Genomic DNA, 21,911 nt, shown 5'->3' on the forward strand with positions numbered 1-21,911 from the left:
GGTGAGAGGGGAAGAACCAGAGGTCATTCCTGGAAGTTATGTTAAAGTGTGGTGAAGAAGGGTGTGAGGAGTAGATTTTTTATATGGAGAATTGTCAGTGAATGGAATGCATTACCAGAATGTGTTGTTAATGCAAGGATTGTGAAGGACTTTAAGATTCTATATGATAAATATGTTGTCAGGTGAATGAACCTCCAACGATGAGTCTGTTGACTCCATGGAGGGTCTAATAATAATAATAATAATAATTCAGACAATGCCTTTGCCAGATAGTTCTAGAATAGGACCAAAGCAGCAGTGATCCCCTTTCCATCTCATTCCTCTTCCATGATATAGCTTGCAAGGCATCTCCTGAGTTTGTCTTAATCACGAGATTAATAGGCTCTGCAAATATCCTTTTATCACAGAAGTCCTTATATGATTGGCCACCACTCAAGTGATCACTTTTACCAACTAGAGGAAGATTTGACACTCCTTTTATAATATCTTCTGATGAAATGAATCCAAGACTCTTTATGTACCATGTGTTGCCTAAAGTAGTTGCCTCTCAACAAAAGAAATTCATTCCAATCTACATTACCATAACTAAAATCACCATAATGATGATCATTTACTTATATGGCAGCCTAATTTGCATATATACATTTCCTTCTCACCACCCTTCACATTACTAGGGTTATGGCAACACCACTTAATATTTCATCCTGTCTACTTCTGTTTCACACCATACTGCCACAAAATGACTGTTGCAATTTGTCCCTTGCATTTTCACCTTGTGAAAATAACTCTTCTGCCATCACCACCAACAACAGCACTCCCTCTCCCTTTCTGTCCTGTTTGTCTTCATGAAAAACATCATATCCCTCCATTTCTATTCCTGTCTACCAGCCTGGTTGGCCAAGTGGTTAGCATATCTGCTCTCCAGCCAAGATGCTGCGGGTTTGAATCCCATCATGGGCATGGATGTTTGTAATCCTACTAACTCTGTGTGGAAAGGGCATCTGTGATCCTACCACTCCTTCTAGCAGAAGGCTTCACTTTCAAAACCCAGTGAAGTACAGGAGTGACCATATGGTTTCTGTGGATGGGAAATGTGATTTTTTTTTCCTTCCACTATTCCTGTCAGGATGCTATCCTCATCCATCTATGTCTCACTGATTTTCGGATGAATGACTTCAATCAATACAACAATGTTGTTCCCCTTATTCAAATACTTCTAGCATTTGCATATAAACATAACAGCTCATTTCCAGTTCCATAACAAGTCCCAATGACACCACTTCTTGGATGTGACTCCTGGTTTGCCAAGTGGTTAGCATATCTGCTCTCCAGCCAAAAGGCTGTGGGTTTGAATCCTGCCATGGGCATGAATGTTTGTGATTGTCTGTGAAAATACTAGTGGTGGTGATGGACAGTAGATGTGTTGGTGTAGTTGAGGCAGTTCACTGTATATGGTGGATGAGTGGTGGAGACGGAGAGTTGTAGAGTAGGTGCTCTCCCTCGATAAGTCTTTGGACTCCTTGGAAATGTCACATAATAATGATAATGATCATTACCACCAATCATATAATCCGGGGCCTGAGATCATCTCAGTACTTTCCTGTCTACCCACACACACTCACCTCTGAGTCCAGCATCCACACTTCTCATCCAATGTCTCTCTATCCATTCCGACAACTCCCATTCCCCTGTCTATCCTGTATTTCTGCCTTCTTATTCCCTTCAATCATACTACTCACTACCTCTCCATTCACAAACTCTCCTACTTTACTTTCCTGCACTTCCATATATTACCTCATTTTGTCAGATCATCTATATATTGCAATCTTTACATTTTTTTTTTGGCAATAGATTTCTAGCTAACCCAATAAAATCATTAAATAAATGAAGTTTGTTCCTCTTATACAATTCTGTTCATCCCTCATCATTCCACATTTTCACAAAATGTACTCCTTTCTTCTCACATAGCATACTATTCGCGATCTTCATTCACCATCTCAACACATTACTATCATACGTGGGAAACACCGACTACCTCTCTTACCACACTGTTATCATTTACTTTCCCAAACAACTATCTCCTGACAGTCATTCACAATGTGGTAGGAGAGGAAGTTTGCAGTTAAACCCACTATCACAACCAACACTCTTTTTCTCACTTATTCCTCATATTCAAATGCCTCAATCACAGTCATCCATATATTCTTCTTGTTCCCAACCAAATCATTCACTCATTATTAGTCCTAACAAGATGACCAAGGGCTTCAGTTGCTGATTTTAAAATACTTTCTTTTCCTTTTTCCCATAACTTTTCTATATTTTCTGTTTGATTGTAATTGAGATTTTCTTCTAAAAGTTTGATATATTCTTTTTGACGTGAATACATCTTTAAATTGTGGGCTACATGGTGTGTAGTGTTTGTGGAGAGCTCCCGAACAGATAAGTATCATTTTAAGTAATAATTGGTGAATTTGCATAGTATTTACATAGTATTATTCACATTTCGTATTTTAGCGTGTCTGGGTGATTTTTGGGTGTTTTCCGAGTATTTTAAATAGTAAATGGATAGATACGATTATCGTGCACATGGCCCCCATAAAGAGGAATACAACAAAAATGGCGTCCAGGTCACCATCTTTGTCTAAAAATTTTAATTTAAAGGTTTTGATTCAGTGTACCGTTTGCAAAATGTATGCATTGAAGAGAGCTGTTGGAGTCTGGTTAAACAACGAAAGCGGAGTGAATATGTGCAGAAAGTGTAAAGAATGTGAGGATTTAAAGAGTGTTTCAGGTCGTGAGAGTGATATTGTTGTTGAAAGTGAGAATCTAGAAAATAGTGATATTTACAAGGTTAGTACCAGATAGCTGTAAGAGTGGCGTTGAAAGTGAGAATGAAGGTAAACATACAGAATGAATGAATGAATGAATTATCGGAGAATAAACATGATGAGACTGATGCAATGAGTGAGATCGCTCGGTTATGCGGAGCAATACACAGGGCAAATCGGCAGCTGGAGCGTTGGCAAAAATGTTTACCGAGCGTAGCGACTAATAAACGGCCAAAGTATGAAAAAAAATAAGAGTATTATAGTGAGTGTAAACAAAATGAAAGAGCAACTGTTGTATGGAGATTCCTTAGTAAGAGGTGTGTTAGGTGAGAGTTTAACAAAATCGTACCAACCTGGTGCGAACGTTAAGGGTGTAAGCGAGTCAATTAGAATGCAAAAGCAGTGGGTGAAAGAATTGATAGTGGTAGCAGGTACAAATGATTTGAAAGGAGACAAAATGGCTATGAGTGAGGATGTGAAGGAATTGCTTGAGGTAGCAAAAGAGAAGAGTGAGAGAGTTAGGATGGTGAGTCTGTTGCCGTGGTATGACAGCGAAGAGTATAGAAGGTGGGCCATAATTGCAAATGACTTTATGCGTGAATTATGCAGGACGAGTGGTGTGGAATTTGTGGATGTGTGGAGTGAGTTCGATGGGCGAAAGGATTTATATAAGATGGATGGTTTACATTTGAATGGATTAGGTGTACGGAGACTTGAAAAGGTGTTGAATGTAGTGGAAGTGGATGTGCAGAATCAGGGAAACTAGAGTTATTAAGGGGGGGGGAGTAGATATGCAGACTTTAGGGAGACAGTTGAGTGTATGAATGTGTGTAATATGCCCAAGCGAGTACAAAAGACTACGAATCAGAATGGGATAGGTAATATAAGGCATCAAAATAGGATGGGACAAATGGGCTTCTGCAATTCATGTATACTAATGCCAGAAGTATTAGGAACAAAAGGAAGAATTTTTGGCCTTGGTTGGCACTTCCAGGCCACAGGTTATTGGCATTAGTGAAACATGGCTGACAGAAGATGATATAACTAGTGGGATTGAATGTGAGGGGTATGGTGTTCAAGAGGACAGGGAGAATAAAATGGGGGAGAGGCGTGTTATTGATGGTAGCTGATGAGCTGCAGGTAAGAAGATTAGAAGTGGAACTGCAGGATAGAGAAAAGAGCACATTTGAGGCAATTTGGTGTGGGACTGAAACTAGCAGAACAAAATATACAGTTGGGTGCTGCTATAGACTAGGTGATGGAATAGATGCTGGAGATAGTATGCATAAGCAAATAGAAGAAATGAGTGGAAGGAGGGTAATTATTATGGGTGATTTCAACTATAGTAACATTGATTGGAAGGAGGAGAGGACACATGGGAGGAAGGAATTGGATTTTATGCGATTATTAAAGGATAACTATCTGTGACAGCATCTAATGGAAAATACTAGGGGTCGGAGAGTGCTTGACCTAGTAATTGCATCTAAGAATTTGGCTGTAACGAATATGACCACGTTGCCACCAATTGGTGAGAGTGATCGTAGGGAGGTAAGTATGACAAGCTTAGGAGTTTGGTTGGTTCAGTGCCATGGCATGTAAAACTGCAAGGGCTAGATGTTGATAGTGCATGGGAGGTGGTTAGGAAGTGTTTGCATGAGGCAATGGATGACTGTATACCTAGAGTCTGAATAATAAATCAAGTAGGGGTTAAATGGATGAATAACACCATTAAGGCTTGAGCTGCAAAAAAAGAAGCAACTATGGAGGGAATTTAAGGAGAAAGGTGACCGGCAGGCACATGAATGGTATAAAGCGCAGCCCAGAAGGGTAACGAGTGTGGTAAGAAAAGCAAAAACGGATTATGAAAGAACATTAGCCATGCAGGCTAAAGAGAATCCCAAACAGTTTTTTTGATATGTTGCAAGTAAAAGAAAAAATGTATATGGCAGAATGATTTTAAAGAATGCCGATGGGAGGGAGGTAACTGAATCAGTTAATATAGTTGAATTACTGAGCGAGCACTTTGCAAGAATATATCATCCAGGTGGTGACACTGCAGGAATGAATGAACCAATAGATTATACGGGAATTGTGGTGAATGAAGTGGAGGTGAGTAGTCTATTACAAAACCTCAATGTCAATACATCTGTGGGATTGGATGGTATACCAGCTCGTGTCGTACGTGAAGCAGCTAAAGAATTGTCAGTGTCCCTTGACCATTTTGTTTGATTTGAGTCTCAGGTCTGAGTTAGTCCCGAGGGGGTGGAAAGAGGGGAAAATAGTTCCAATGCATAAAGGAGGTTCCAAGACTGCTGTTATAAATTACCAACCGATTAGCATATCAGGAATCATTGTCAAGGTCTTGAAGAAATTAGTCAAGAGAAAAATACAGGATTGGATAGATGAAAATGGGATACTGTATGGGGGACAACATGGTTTTGTGAAGGGTAGATCATGCCTCAGTAACTTGCTTAGTAACTAACAGTGACGGCTGAACTGGATAAGGGTAATGGGTTTACAGTGATTCTACTGGACCTTGCTAAGGCCTTTGACAGGATACCACATGGAATTCTAATCAGTAAACTGCAGTATATGGGGATGGAAAGGAGGGTGGTTGATGGAGAGATATCAGAGAGTGGTTTATTCAGGAGTAGAGTCCAAAAGACGACTTGTTACTAGTGGTGTGCCGCAGGATTCTGTTCTTGGACCACTACTTTTCAATTTGTTCATTAACGATATAGGAAAGGATCTGAGAGGAAGTGTTGACTTGTTTGCTGATGATGCAAAGTTGGGTAGAGCAATAGTGAGTGCACAGGATGTCAAAATTTTGCAAGATGATTTGGATAGTTTGGAGGACTGGGCTAAGGAAAATGGATGTCGATTTAATGTGTCAAAGTGTAAGGTTATGCATTTTGGGGTGAAAAGATTAGCAGCAGCATATCACATTGGTGGAACCGTACTCCAGGAGATTGATGAGGCCAGGGATTTGGGAGTGTTGGTGGATAGGAAGTTGAAGTTTAGGGAGCACACATAGCAAAAGTGGCTAAATCAGCTCATCAGATCACGTGGTTGCTGAAAAATACTTTAACAAGCACAGATAAATAAGTTATTGTTCCTCTGTATCGAGCCTTGATAAGACCCCACTAGACTATTGTGCCGAGATATAGGCACCAGGGTTTCTTCTTGATGGGGAGGAGGTGGAGAGGATCCAGAGACAAGTGACAAGATCATAGTAGATCTATGGAATGAATCTTATGAGAACAGGTTGAAGATTTGTGGGTTGCAAAAATTGGTTGATAGGTGGAAAAGGGGTGATATGATTAAGACATTCAAATTACTGAAGGGTTTCTATAAGATTAATTCAGAAGATATTTTTGAGAATAGGACTGGTGGTGGGAGGACTAGGGGCCATACATGAAAGCTGGGCAAGAATGTAGTTAGCAAGGGTGTTAGAGCTAGGTTTTTTACTTGGAGAGTGGTGAATGAGTGGAATAAGCTGCCAGAGTCAGTTGTGGGTGCTATGACTGTGAATGAGTTCAAGGCGAGGTATGATAGATACTGTGTGAATGTCGAATGGTTGTTCTTGACATGATGTTAGGGCCTCCCTCGATGAGTCTGCCGACTCCTTGGAGTTCCCCAAAATAATAATAATAATAATAATAAAATTCAGAATGGTACTAGGGGGTACAGGACAAAAAGTTTAGTGTAACGAAATCATTCAATAAGGTTTGGCTTAATAATTTCTAAAGTATTAAAGGTAGCTAAAACCAAACTTATATCATTCGATAGCTGAGCAAATAAAGATTCGTTGGTGACCTTCAGATAGCACGCCATGCCCCGTGGGTGGCAGTGGAGGCTCTGCCATTTTGTGTACAATCCACTGCACCTCGGAAACTTCCACTCAGTATAACTTCGCACTCTGTCATGGTACGATGCTTGTTTTAGTGTCAATCAACAGCTCTCGTTGAGATCTATCGATTTAACATATGATTCTTAAATTTCAATACAGTGTTGGGGAAGAAAATGTGGATTGAAGTTAAAAAATTTTAGAAATTTCACAATGTCTACCAATACTCGCCGGAAAGACAGCCAGAAACATCTCGAATGCATACGACGGGAAAGAGCAGCTCGTCAGCTTTCCAATAATATCCCAATGTCTAGATCGGAACGAATAAGGAAGTATTGGAAGCAAAAGAAATTGGAAGCGGCGCAGTGTGATGCTGATGGCACCAGCACTTCGGTGGCAGCGGCACATGAACCCATGAATGTAAATGACGTAAGCGACTATACCACCGCTTCGGAAGATGGATTGAACGAAATGGATGTGAATTTCGGAAGATCGGTGACAATAGAAGAGTAAGGAGGCACTTTTGATGAGTCATCTTTCAGTACGACAAGTTTCAACAAAACCAACTGGTGTACGTTGCACTGAGCAGAGTCACTTCTATCGACAGGCTGTATTTGACTAACGAGAGAGATTATAAATTTCATCATGATTACCGAAAATTCAACTGTCAGGGAGATACGCGATGAATATGAGAGAATGAAGAAACACCACTTGCTGATGCTCTGGTTTAAGCAAGTTGACAGTTTCTGTGGTCGACTGCTGCGATCACAGAGGAAGTCCAGATATTAAACGTAGATGATGATCATGACAATGGCAAAAACTCATGGCAGGGAGTCTGACTTGTGTCGGTGATCAACGCACAGAGTTTGCCGGAGCACACTAAAGATATCGAAATTGAGTCCATTACGAACATATCTGACTATTTGATCATCAGTCAAACCTGGATGGATGATGCCACACCTGTGAGTATCTGGTTTCGAACTTAAAGCATGTAAGAATACAGCCATAGAAAGGCAATGCAATCAACCATCATCATCGTCCAAATGCCCAGTGGAGTCACCATATACAGGAACCTCAACAGCTTCACCGATTGTCAATGTATCGTTACCATTCATGTCAGTCGTAAGCTTAGAGTTGAAGAACCATCAATGGGAGATATATGACTGGACGACATAACGATAAACGGTGTATCTAAATTTGTCCTCAGAACTGTGTACATTCATCCGAAAGCATCATTGTCAGGAATAGAATGTTGTATCTATCGATCCCCGCTGCAATACTCAAAAAGCATAAAGAAAATAATCTCCAGTATCAAGTCAGACCTATCACCAGTGACTTCAATGTCGATGTGTCACAAAACTGATCACTGCAGGACTTTATGGAACGCGAGTTTAATCTCACTTATGTTCAGACCATGGTGACCACACTAAGTAACATTTGTATTGATTTGATTTTCGCCAGAAACCTGGATGTATCTTGTCTACCGTTTGTATCTTACTTCTCTTACCATAGATCTATGATAAATAAAATTATAATTGATTATTAAACTTGTTTTCATTTATTTACACTTCCCAACACATATATAATCCGCTGGCATGACGTATTCATGTAAAACCTCTCCAGCCGTGCTCCAACACAGCCACACCCAATTTTTTTTATGATTTTCTGATTTTAGTTTTAAAACATACATTCTTTTAGGTAGTGGAGCTGATTTTGTGATTTTAAATTTCAATTTTAATTTTGCTGTTTAAAGAGCTCATGGTCTGTGTCCATATCTATGCTTCTTAGGGTTGTTACATTACTGATTAAGGATTTCCATATTTTTATTTATTATTATATAATTTAGACAATTTTTAACTTCTCCATTTGGGGAGGTCCAGGTATATTTATGATTTTTTTTGTGATAAAATATTGCATTAGCAATAATATATTCTACCGCATTTTAGTTCTAACATTCCTTCGCCTGGCCAGTGGGTTTCAGCGATTCTGATTACATTATATTTCAATCTTTCCAATTCTTTCTCAATCACTTTGCATTTTCCAGGTTTGAATAGCATCCAAACATTAATTGTTGAAATATGGCTAATATTTTTTGGAAGACCACATTGTAAATTTCTCATCTGCCTTATGCAGTGTTAAGGCAGGTATAAGTATATTACTCATAAAGTTTAAAGGCAGATACGGCAGCCAGTTTGCCACTCCTCTGATGCAGTGTCTATAATTAAGGTGGGACAGATACCTGGGAGAGAAGGCAGACTCCCACTACATGAGGTAAGAAAATAGGAAAACAGGAAAGAATCACCCCTAGCCCTTGAATCCTTTAATAGCATTTGGGGGGAAGGAGCAAGAAGAGAAGAAATACAGGGGGAAAGAAGAGTAGGGACTAGTCTACAGATAATTTAACAGGTATATTACATGAAGTAAGGCATGGTCCAGCTTCAGGTGCCTCAGGTTTGGAGTACCCATACTCACTAAAGTGAGCCCTTGAGGTATTTCATTTCATAGATTACATAATGATATTATGTAATTTATGAAATATTAAATTACTATATTTCATTACATAATTTATGTATATAGTCAGTTAATTAGGTTCCTAGAGTGAGGTGTAAATCTTTAAGAGCTGGTACTTACCTGTTTGACATCTATCTCCAGTGACACCAGGAGGACACCTACATATTCCTGGCTTAATACATAATCCACCATTCATACAGGGAGGATAGCAAACAGCTGAAAGAGAGACATTAAATCATTCTAAATAAGCAACGAATAAATTTAATGATTTTATAGTTAGTTTCTTATAGCTGTAATAAGTGAATGCTTCTCAAAAAATGTATTCTTTAATTCACTAGTGTTAGAATCAAAATTTAATTATCAGTTCTAATTTCATTAAGTACAGTCAGATCGGTTGAGAGATATCAAGAAACAGGTACATATACAAAATAATTCATAGAGCTCCTGAATTCCACAGGAACAGTGGAGAAGAGGAGATATGATAGAAACATACAAGTCACTAAAGGGATCTTACAATATAGACATAAGTCAGATTTTGCAGCTTATAAATTTGTTCTGCATGCTCCTGACTCCTAAACTAAACATAACATGAAATTAGATAAACAGTAAAGCCCTCAAAAAAGAAGTATATCTTATTTTAAGAATTTTAAGGAAATGCCCAAAGTTCAGAGATGAATAACTAAAATAATTATATATATACTGCTCCTAGAGTGTGGTATGAATCTATAATGAGCACTCAGTACTTACCTGCCAGACATCTATCTCCAACAACAACATGAAGGAACCTGCATATGCCTAGCTTAATACATAATTCTCCATTTATACAAGAACGATGTCTTGTATAAGTTTTAAAAGAGGTAAACCGTGAGTAGACATATTGGTACACAATAAATAATGGAAAAAACTCACATAGAAAGATTATTTATTAGTATAATTTTCACCTGTGTGTCACAGGCATCTTCAGTACATTAAGCTCAAAATTAAACACTAACTGACAGTTCCAAAAAGCGCCACCTAAGTAGCTGGCGTAAGATAACTAAAAACGTCAATAACTTTCCTAAAAAAAAAAAAAAAAAAAAAAAAAAAATTAATACAATAAAAAGTTAGGAAAGATTAGCTGATTTGTAAAGTACTATCTCCCATAAAGGGGGATAGACGTAAGCCGTCGGATCTGTTTAAGTTAGGAGAATGAAGTAGAGTTTCACATGTTTCTTTATAAAGGCGTTCCATGAGAAACTGACTTTTGTGAAGAACTCTTGTCTTTCTCCAATGAACTCTGTGTCTAGTGAAGATGGCATGTTCAGAAAGTCCAGACTTTTCAGGTTTAAAGTATTCAATATAAGATTGGTATTCTTCTAGCCGAATAGAGGCAGATCTTCCCGTTTGTCCGAAATAAGATAATCCACAAGAGCACGGATTAATCCCAGACCTACGATTGGTTCAGATATGTCGATGACATTTTTGCTGTATGGAATGGCTCTTCTGATGAACTTCAACAATTTCTCACTAAGTTAAACGCATATCATCCTAGGATCAAGTTTACCCTAGAAGTAGAATCAAATAAGCAGTTAGCCTTTTTAGATCTTCTAATTCTTCGCCAACCAGATGGTAACCTACATTTCTCAGTTTATAGAAAGAAGACTCATACAGGCCATTATATCCATGCGGAATCTCATCACCATCCCAGTCAAAAGGCAGGAACTATTAAAACACTGGTTCATCGGGCCCACTCCTTTTGTTCTACAGACGATCTTTTACAGAAAGAACTACAATACATAACTTCTTCCTTTCTATCTAATGGTTATAAGAATTGCTTCATTAAAAGAACTTTGAGTAGTTTTAATGTCTTCCTCTTCAAACACAGAGGAAATAACGCACATTACTATCCCTTATGTACAAGGCATCAGTGAACATATAGCAAAAGTTTTAAAACCACTGAATATTTTTGTTGCCTTTTGACCATTTAGAAAAATCTCCACCTTTCTCACTTCTCCTAAGGACAAGCTTCCACATCTTAATCATCCAGGTGTCTACCAGATTCCGTGCTCTTGTGGATTATCTTATTTCGGACAAACGGGAAGATCTGCCTCTATTCGGCTAGAAGAACACCAATCTTATATTGAATACTTTAAACCTGAAAAGTCTCTACTTTCTGAACATGCCATCTTCACTAGACACAGAGTTCATTGAAGAAAGACAAGAGTTCTTCACAAAAGTCAGTTTCTCATGGAACGCCTTTATAAAGAAACATGTGAAACTCTACTTCATTCTCCTAACTTAAACAGATCCGACGGCTTACGTCTATCCCCTTTATGGGAGATAGTACTTTACAAATCAGCTAATCTTTCCTAACTTTTTATTGTATTAATTTTTTTTTTTTTTTTTTTTTTTTTTTTTTTTTTTTTTTTTTTAGGAAAGTTATTGACGTTTTTAGTTATCTTACACCAGCTACTTAGGTGGCGCTTTTTGGAACTGTCAGTTAGTGTTTAATTTTGAGCTTAATGTACTGAAGATGCCTGTGACACACAGGCGAAAATTATACTAATAAATAATCTTTCTACGTGAGTTTTTTCCGTTATTTATTGTGTACCGAGATGTCTTGTATGAATGGAGGATTATGTATTAAGCCAAGTACTTTTGCCAAGGATTCTAAATTGGAGGTTATGAGAATTCCAAGTTATGGGTTTCGGCAATACAAACTTATGATATAGATTGAAGAATGACAAACGAACAAGTATCAGAAAGTGATATATGATAGTGCTGCCTATGAGGAGGTGACCAGTGGTATTCTACAGGGTTCTGTTTGTACTTGGGCCACTGTTGTTTATTATATATTAATGATATTGGAGAGGATAATGAGTGTGATATCCAGTTATCTGCTGATGATGCTAAGTTAAGGAGAGTGATAACAAGTGTAGTTGATACAGAATCCCTGCAGGTTGATTGAACAGATTGATTATATGAACAAATGATAATGCATATGAGTTCATGTTGTCAAGTATAAGTTTATGCATTTTGGATGGAGGATAATGCAGGCAGAGTATTATATTAATGGGAATTTGGTGGAAGTAGTCAATGTGACTGAAAGATTAAAAGTCACATTGCTAAGGTGGTTAAATCATTGCACTGGATAACAGCACTATTAAAGAGAACACTAGCTTGTAGGAATAAAGAAGTTATGTTCCCACTTTACAAGGCTTTGATATGATCATATCTGGATTACCACGCACAGATGACTGTGCTCCAAGGAGATAGGAGACCATTGAAAAGATTAAGTGGCGAGTAACCAAGATGATAACTGGCCTATGAAGTTGTGAAGAAGGACAGATTGAGGGAATACGATCTTCAAAGTTTCAGGAACAGTGGAGGAGAGGAGATATGATAGAAACATACAAGTCACTAGGGGGATCTTACAATATAGACATAAGTCAGATTTTGCAGCTTATAAATGCTGGAGGTAGAACTCAGGGTTACCCCAGGAAGCTGCCTAATGGAAGGAAGATATGAAGTTTTCAGGTTCTTCTCATGGCACATAGAGAGAGAGAGAGTGTGTGTGTGCGTGTGCGTGTGTGTGTGCGTGCGCAGTGGACTAATATTAGATGTTGCAAGTGTATTTGGGTAAATATGTTCAAAGATAGACATGATGGCATTTTAGTATGAATGTTTAAATGAGCATTCCCTCGATGAGTTTTGGATTACCCCAAAGAGCATTAATAATGATATCATCAAGATTATAACTATTAATTTTTCAGGAAATAACAACATATACTAAAATATTAATTATAAAAGACTAATTAATACTTTCCTATATTTTGGCAATGTTCCATTGCCATCATCAGAGATCACAGAAAACGATTATATTTGCACAGGCACTAACACTGGGCAAATGAGGCTGAAGAAAGACAACAGAAGTCAAGCCTAGAATCCTAAACAGTGCCTCCTAGTCTTGGACATTGGGCTGATGATCTTAGAATGTTAATCTAAATATAAATCTTTCATATTTATATTTGCTGCAGTGTACAAGAGTGACCTTCTTCCAGTGTATTCTGTGATGGGTGTCCAAAGCATGGTCAGCAAGTCCTGAGTGGCTGTATTGGTGGAACTGGATGTAGTCATTGCATTCAGATATTCTAATATTGGTTATCCTGCCTGTTTGGCTGTAGTAGGACAGTTTGCAACTGCAAGGGACCTGGTATACCCCTGGTAGGTCTAGGGGATGTGGCTGGTCATTGGTGGAGCAGATAAGCGATACCGATTTTTTGTGGTCTGTAAGTGGTTGTAATGTCATATTTTCTTAGGATTTTTGTCAGTTTTTCAGATGTGCCCCATATATATAGAGAATGATGATAGATTTTGGGTAATCTCTGATTGAAGGGAGAGGAGTGGAGGTTGTGGTCACAAGGTTTGATATTTTGGGAGGGGGGGAGGTTATAGCCGCTGTCTAAGAAAGTGTTAAAGATATGGTTAAGTTCAGTAAGGGCATTATCAGAACTGTTATATAGGGTATTTATAGGTTTTATAATGCCATATTGTGGGGGGGGGTGACTGCTGGTGAATGTATCTACCTATATTTGTAGGTTTTATGTAAACCTAGAATGCCAGGGATCCATCAGGTTGGTGTATAATCAGAGTGTCTAGGAATGTTATTGTTTTCCTTTTCCAAAGTAAACTGGATCCTGGGATCTTGATTGTTTAGATGTGTTGGAAATTGTGGAGTGTATCTAGGTATTTTGGCCAAATGGAGAACACATCATCCATGTAATGCATCCAGAGAGTGGGGTTATGTGGGGCAGAGTTTAAGGCTTTTTCTTCAAAGGTCTCCATGAAGATAGGAATATATTATCGTCAGCCCAACGGCCATGACTATCCAATTTAGGCCACTAGGGGGGCAATGATTAGGATGCTTAGAGTTGACTTTTGTTGCCTTTCTCCAGCCTCATTTGCCCAGTGACTGCATGCACATATCATGTTTTTTTTTTTTTTTGTTTTTTTTTTTGTGATTCCTGATGATGGCAATGTAACATTGCTGAAATATAGGAAAGTATTAAAGTCTTTTAGAATTAATATTTTCGTATACATTATAGTAATACATTATAGTATATTAGTATACATTATAGTAATGTTAACTATGAAAATACACTGAGGATATATATATATAGAGAGAGAGAGATTTTTTTTTTTTTTTAAAGATTTTCATGATCTCATTTTTATTTATATTCAACTCTTCTTCAGCACTTTCATGCTGCTTTGTCATATATATTTAATATATGGCTTATTTTTATATACAGTATTAAATTTTCTAGCTAGTTCAAATGATTGTTACAATAAAACAGATAAAATTTATATATCGGGTACTTTCTGCAGCTTGTTCTACAGTTTGTAAGGAATTAAAAATGTTAATTGCGTTATGCATGCATCCATGTGTATTTCAGAACTGCAAAACCATTTTGCCGCTATTGACACATTACAAAAGGCGCTACTTAGGTTATGGAGGAAAGAGCAAGGATCATTTAGTTGTTCCAAACACACAGAAATTAATTGCATTGAAGAGCAGCCTCTTGTCCATTGGGATGATTATGCACAATGCAAGCCATAACAAATGCTGTCATACTACGATGTTCAGCAGGCATAAAGATATCTGCTAGAGCATTCAAAAAGTATTTGTGTCCTCCTCCTAGAACAACGCCAGGTGGAGACTTTTTATGAGTAAGGTGTTTCTGAAAGAGTTCAGTATCCACAGCTAAAACTTTGGCCCATATAAATACTAACAGAGGTCTTAGTTCACAAGCAGAACTCTAGAGTAATCTTATGATATAAGGAAATATTCCTACAGAAAGAGCCAGATTGACAGCCCATGGACCCAGATCAACAAACCTACTGAGAAGTTCAAGGGCTTGAAGTCTATGAACCTGACTGAACAACACCTGCAGGACAATTGGCAATTGTTCAGGAGAGCTATGTGCTTCAGAACCAAATGAATGCCAAACCTGAAAAGCTGTGAGCTGTTCTGTAAAGAAGGAGCTATGCCTAAATGGATTTTCTTCTTCCTTCAATATAGAAGGTAGCTAAGATAGACATAAGTCAACTGCTAAATTCCATGCTTGCCACATAGGATGATGTTATGTAGGTGGCATAGCTGGACTGGATACTGGACTACAATTGTATGATCTCATAATTCTTTCTGCCAACATAAAATTCCTGAAAAGACTTGCCACCAACAGATCTTGTCGAAATAAAGTCTGAAAGAGATCCTTGGGTAGGACATTCATTGCTATTGCATTAGTGATAGCTGTAAAAATCCAGTTTAACACATTTGCTGCTACACTCCTTGGGCATAGTTTGTTACCGCACGCCAAGCACTTTCACTTCTACAAGGTATCTCATAGCTGGCTTATCAGACAGAATTTTGTTTCATATGCTAACTTACATGTGCTGAACTGTGTAACTTGAGTTCAGAGTCAGTGACATTCAGTGCAGTAAGGTTTATTGCATCTAGTCTTACAATTATTTAAAATTATCTAAATAAAAATCTTCAATTACGCCATGGCCAGTAAAAGAAAGCTTACTGATGAAGAATTAGAAGTGTACAGTAATATGAGCAATGATGAATGGAATGAATTATTTGGTTCCAATTCTGAAGATAATTATAATCCTGTAGACGATTCTAGCGATGACTCAAATGATGATATATCGTATATAAATATATGTATATGTTGAAAAAACTTTAAAAATTTGTTTTATTTGCATTAATAAATACACAGTTTATGCAACAATACCTCTTATACTATACTTTTGCTGAAATTATTTTCCTTCTACCAAGACCCCAGATGTGCTCTCCACTTTATTCACAAGCCAAGAGTCCATATTAATGTGCTTATATTATGGGTTAACTCATGCTTGGCATAGGAGGTCGGTAATCGACATATGAGTTATTCGTAGTTGGCTTATATACCAATTATGAGTATACTTGTAGTTGGCAGCGAATGTTTTAATTCTCCTAATATTGTCCGGTGGTCATTCAGCTGTCCAGTGTTAAATTGTGAATGAAGATATTTGGGAATTATAACTCTTCATTCACATTTAACATAATCTACCATAACTTAAGCAAGACTTATAAATATTATTTGATGTTAATCTCTTGCTTGTAAATTATTATTTATATAATTACTTTGAGTTTGTTTATTATTGTTTAATTATATAATTTTGAGATATGTATTAGTAATGAAAGAACTCTGTGTTAAAATGTCATTCAATTTATTTTATTTATTCCTGTGTTAATATTATAAGAAGCTGTGCAAATATATTATAAGAATTAGTATTTATCATATTTAAATGTATATTATATGAATTGTAAAATATCCTTTTATTTTGTTTCTGCATGTAAGAGTAATTTTATGTAATTCTTCTGATTGAATTTGGTTTCTCCATTTTAAAACAAGCTTAAAACAAGCTCCGTTTCTCCTACTGAAGGAGAAAAGGAGCTTGTTTTAGTCAGCGCATGTTTAGAACGTGAACGGCTGTGAAGCCAGTAGATGTAAGCTGAACTGGCTAGAACCGGATTTTGGCGGGAAGAATGAACGATTTTAATTGGAAAATGAAAGTAAAGAAAGGGAGAAGCGTTCAGGACAGCAAGGAGTAAAGTAATGGGTGGCAGTAAGGGGATTCGGGAAATGCCATAAATAGATCAAGAAAGGACCGGGAAATTAACAGGCAATTCGGAATATTTCTACGGAATTCTAAAATAACGACAGATTCCAATTGTTTTGATGAAGAATAGTGCAAAGCTGAATTTAATGCATAGAAGAAAATAAGGAATAAGTAGATTACCTAAAACAAGTGCATCATGACTTGTGAAGCTTTATGTTTAATATTTCAGTTATTATAGTGAAGATTTCTTTTGAATAGTGTTACTTCAAAGTAATAGTTAACTACAGTTTTAAGTGTGCCTATAGTGAATCCAATGTGTAAAAGGTGTAACCCAGCAAGAGCAGTCTTTTTTATATTTCAGCGTGAAGAAATAAGAGTTAGCTCCGCCTGATATATCTTAACATTAACTGTGGCGTTCTACTAAAAATAGCCGAAGTAAAGAGCTTTAAAGTGTTTCCCCCTTGAAATGATGACTGCCTCATAATTAAATGAAGTGTTTGTTGACTAAGAGAGAATTAGAGAATTCTACCTTAAGAATAATTACTGTAAAATACTGGAATAATGAACTGTGTGAACAATTTTCAATTATTCAGAAGAATATAGAATTGACAGCTGAATGTTTGATGCCTAATGTTTTATGTTTGTTATGAGTATTTGAACTAAGTTGATGTATAAAATAATTGAATTATCTCATTGAATAGAGACAAGTTGTAATAATAGTATTTAAGAGTTAGAATAAGATCTGTAAATTTAACTTTAATCTTTAAACCAAACCGAGTGGGTACTAGTATCTCAGAGATATTTTGAATATTATTCAATTAGATTATCTTGCTTAGAAAATTATACTTAGATGTACATATTATATAACCCTGCATTAAATGTTTTGTTTTATTGAAATCAATTTGAACTTTGTCTGATTTTCTTTCATTGCACCACTCACAAAAAAATTTATCAGACCTTGCGGAAGCCTTAAAAGATAATATTAACCTCGGCCTGTAGAATAGTGAGATTGCAAACGTTAGTTGATGATTGATTCCACTATATTATATAGACTAATCTGAATATAAGGTGGCACAGGATAATATAAATTTCTTTATATTCGGATCAGTATCAATCAACATGTAACAAATAAAAACGGAATTTAAAGAAGTAAGGATAAGTTCAACTAACCATCATAATTAGATCAGTAAGCCAAATGGGACGACACAACAAAATGGCGCAGTCAGCAGATGTGAATTCACTAATATAAGTTAAGTAATTAAATAAATTTTATGTAATAATAGTAGAAGAAGTAATCCTTAAAACCTTAAGAATAAAATTAAGTGAATCACTGTGAGCAGGTTGTGAACCAGAGTCAGGCAAAGAAACAACTTAATTTAGAATTTAGATTTTTAAATTTAAGTTTTGTATCTGATATATTAATATGGCTGTTTCATCTAGTTCGAGAATGGAAGATAGTGAATTTTTTCGTACAGTGAACCCACAACAGGTCTTTCCTCAATTTTCGGGAGAGGAATCAGATGATGTACTGTCTTTTTTTTCTTTTGTTGAAAAGCTTAGAGAAATAGCAAACTGGACTGACTTTCAATTATTAATATTGCTGAGAAGTAAATTAACTGGTAAAGCAAAAATATTTTTGTATTCATCCCCAATTCTTAAAGAAACATCAGAGTATCAGAAATTTAAGGATGTTTTAATTTCGCAGTATTCTAGATTAAGAAGTATTGGTCCCAACTTATGGAAACTACAGAGAGCCACACAAAAAGATAAAGAAAGTGTCACAGATTTTTACAATCATTTGTTGACTCTTTCAAACAGTTTAAATGTGACTAATGAAGATAAACTTCATTTAGATAGGGCTGTATTCGAACAGTTTAGACAAGGCATAAAATTAGAGTTAAGAGAGACTGCCTACAAGAAAAGAATTAACACCTTAGAAGAATGTTTTAAGGTTGTCAAAGAAAGAGAACGGGTGATTAGAGACTTTTGTCCTTCATCCAATGTAGGCCTTGTAAATGTTGTGAATAAAGCTGATTATCCATTGGACTAATCAGCTTTATTCCCTCCAGTCTAAAGTTGGAGGGAAGAATAAAAAAGAAGAGGAGAAAAGAAAGAATAAGGGAGAAAGTCCTATTAGTGTTAATCACATGAATGTGAATGAAGAACAATCTAATAAGAAGTTGATGGAAGATGTACAGAGCTTAATTTACCAAGAAGTTAAGAAATTGCAACAACCAATTATGGATAGTCTTCATGAAGTGATGAGACAATTGACAGCAATCACTGTAAAGTCTAAAGAAGACCAAAACCCCACAGCAGATAAGGTTGATGAAAGAATCAAACGAGAAGTAGAAAGACAAAATCAACCCATTTTAGGAAATCTAAGTGAGTTGTTACAAGGACTACAAAATCTTAAAGAACAGATACCCATTGTCTCTCAACCTCAGATAGAGAGAGAACATAGAGATCCTCCCATATGTTATAGTTGCAATAAAGTTGGACATCTTGCTAGAAATTGTTTTTATAACAAAAGAAATTACTCTAACAAAAACAGGGATTCAAAGTTTGGACACATACCTCACAGAGGATATAATAGAATTCAGAAACACCAAAGATCTAATGAACAATTGATGAAAATTAGAGGAGAAATACTAGATTCTAAGTGTGATATTTTATTGAATACAGGATGCAATGCTTCAACCATTAGAAAGGACTATTTCCTAAGTATAAAACACAAATTATGGAAGAACATTACCAAACTGAGAGAACCTGTAAGAATTACTACTCTTTCAGACTCAAACTTCATAGTTTATGAAAAGGTTCGTACAAGAATCTACCTACCAGAATTTAAACTATGTGTCTGGCAAGATTTGCTTGTTATCCCCTCAACCTCACATATCATATCAGTTCTCCTGTGATTTTTTTAGAAAGGAAATATCCCTGATGAACAGGAAAAGAAATATCAGAAGTAGCAATTATATGTATGATGGAACAAGGAGACAGAAAAAAAGGTTTTGTGCACCTAAAAAAAAAATTCTCCAAATAAGGTACAATTATCTGTAACTGAACCAACTGTGAAGGATAGTAGTACAGAATCTGTTGTGCCTTATCAGCCAGAAACACTACTTAACACTGATAAGCCTTCACAGTAATAAATATCCATACCTAAACCAGAAGTTAACCATAAAGATCAACCAACAGTAAAGGTTAATTTTGCCAAGGTGACTAGTTTGCAAGACAGAACTAGAAAAATAAGAAAGGAAGAAGGAAGAAGAATAAAAGAAGTATGGGGAAGAAGAAAGAATTGGCAAGAAATGAGTGATCGAAAGAGGAACACCAATAGAACCAATCAACCAGTTATGAGACAACTAAGTTTCAATTATAGTGACAGAGAACAAGATTCCTGCTATGAAAGGACTTTTCTTCACAATAAGTACAAAGAACAATTATTTCCTTGTATTTGGAACAGAAAGGATCCAAGAAGAAAAGTGAAAAGAAACAAGTGCACAAACTGTGATGACAAGTTGAGATTTAGTAAGTCTAAATCTCTGTGTGAGACCTCATGTAGAAAATATAAGGTTTAGATCCTCCACTAAAAGGACTTGTGTGAAAACTTCTTCTTAAAAGAAAAATTTTTCGGTGAAAGGGTAGGCCTTTGTTAAATTGTGAATGAAGATATTTGGGAATTCTAACTCTTCATTCACATTTAACATAATCTGCCATAACTTAAGCAAGACTTGTAAATATTATTTGATGTTAATCTCCTGCTTGTAAATTATTATTCATATAATTACTTTCTTCTTCTTCTTCTTCTTTCACTATGCCTTATCCCATGTTAAACTGGGTCGGCGCACCGATCTTTAACCTTCCTCTTCCAAGTTCTCCAGTCCAGGGTGTCCTTCGGATTCCATCCTTTCTCCATAAGATCCTCTGTCACCTTATCCCTCCACCTGAGCTTGGGCCTGCCTCTTTTCCTCCTTCCCTCCAACTCCATACACTACTCATTTACCGACATACTCCTCACCCTTCCTCTCTACATGTCCGAACCACCTCAGCCTACTTTCTTGTATCTTCTTGCCAATTGGTCCCACCTTAACCGTCCCTCTGATGTAGTCATTCCTTATCCTGTCCATCTTTGTCACACCACTCATCCATCTCAACATCTCTGCTACCTCCATCTTCCTCTCCTGTGCCTTTGTTATAGGCCACGTCTCCATGCCATGAAGCATCGCCGGTCTCACCACCATCTTATACAGTTTTCCTTTCCTCTTACAACTCACTCTCTTGTCACACAGGATCCCGCTCATCTTCCTCCAGTTCATCCAGCCGCATGTTATTCGGTGCTGTATTTCCTCATCCAGGTCACCATTCCTCTCGAAGACCGACCCAAGGTACTTGAATTTCTTCCCTGAAATTAGCCTTTCACCCTGAAGTCGTATCCTCATCACTCCCCGTTGACACATATTCAGTCTTCTCCCGGTTAATTTTCATGCCTCTCTCCTCCAATACCTTTCTCCACTCTTCCAGGGTATTTTCAAGTTTCTCTCAGGATGATTCACATAGAACAATGTCGTCGGCAAACAGCATGCTCCATGGTGCCTCCTTCTTGACATCCTCCACTAGTACATCCATGACCAAGTCAAAGAGGTAGGGGCTCAGAACTGACCCTTGGTGTAGTACTACAACAATGGGGAACCCATCTGTCATGCCGACACTAGACCTGACCTGAGTTTCTGTTCCCTCATACATCTCCTTCACCAACCTCACATACTTCTCCAACACCCCCTTCTTCCTCATATACCTCCATACCTCTTGCCTGGCCACTCTGTCATATGCCTTTTCCAGGTCTATAAACACCATGTGCAGCTCCACTTGCATCTCTCTATATTTCTCCATCAATCGCCTTAGCGCAAATATCGCATTCGTTGTCCCTCTTCCTGGCATAAATCCAAACTGCTCCTCACCAATTTTCATTTCCTTCCGTATACTCCCTCCAATTACTCTTTCCCATATCTTCAATGTGTGTGACATCAGCTTGATCCCTCTATAGTTGCCACAGCCATATTATTCATATAATT

General features: G+C 37.1%; 1 protein-coding gene across 1 annotated transcript in view; it reads right to left on the reverse strand.

Moving 5' to 3' along the window:
- Positions 1-21,911, reverse strand: part of LOC150109481 (von Willebrand factor D and EGF domain-containing protein-like) — a 419,421-nt gene that overhangs the window by 89,111 nt on the left and 308,399 nt on the right. Inside the window, exon 25 of the mRNA XM_090402470.1 lies at positions 9,307-9,402. Coding sequence (XP_090258596.1) covers positions 9,307-9,402 — 96 coding nt within the window. The remainder of the gene's footprint in view (positions 1-9,306; positions 9,403-21,911) is intronic.

The sequence above is a fragment of the Typopeltis vanoorti genome, chromosome 2 (genome assembly GCF_054136105.1).
Source record: "Typopeltis vanoorti isolate ZY-2024b chromosome 2, IOZ_Tvanoo_1.0, whole genome shotgun sequence".
Lineage (NCBI taxonomy): Eukaryota > Metazoa > Arthropoda > Arachnida > Uropygi > Thelyphonidae > Typopeltis > Typopeltis vanoorti.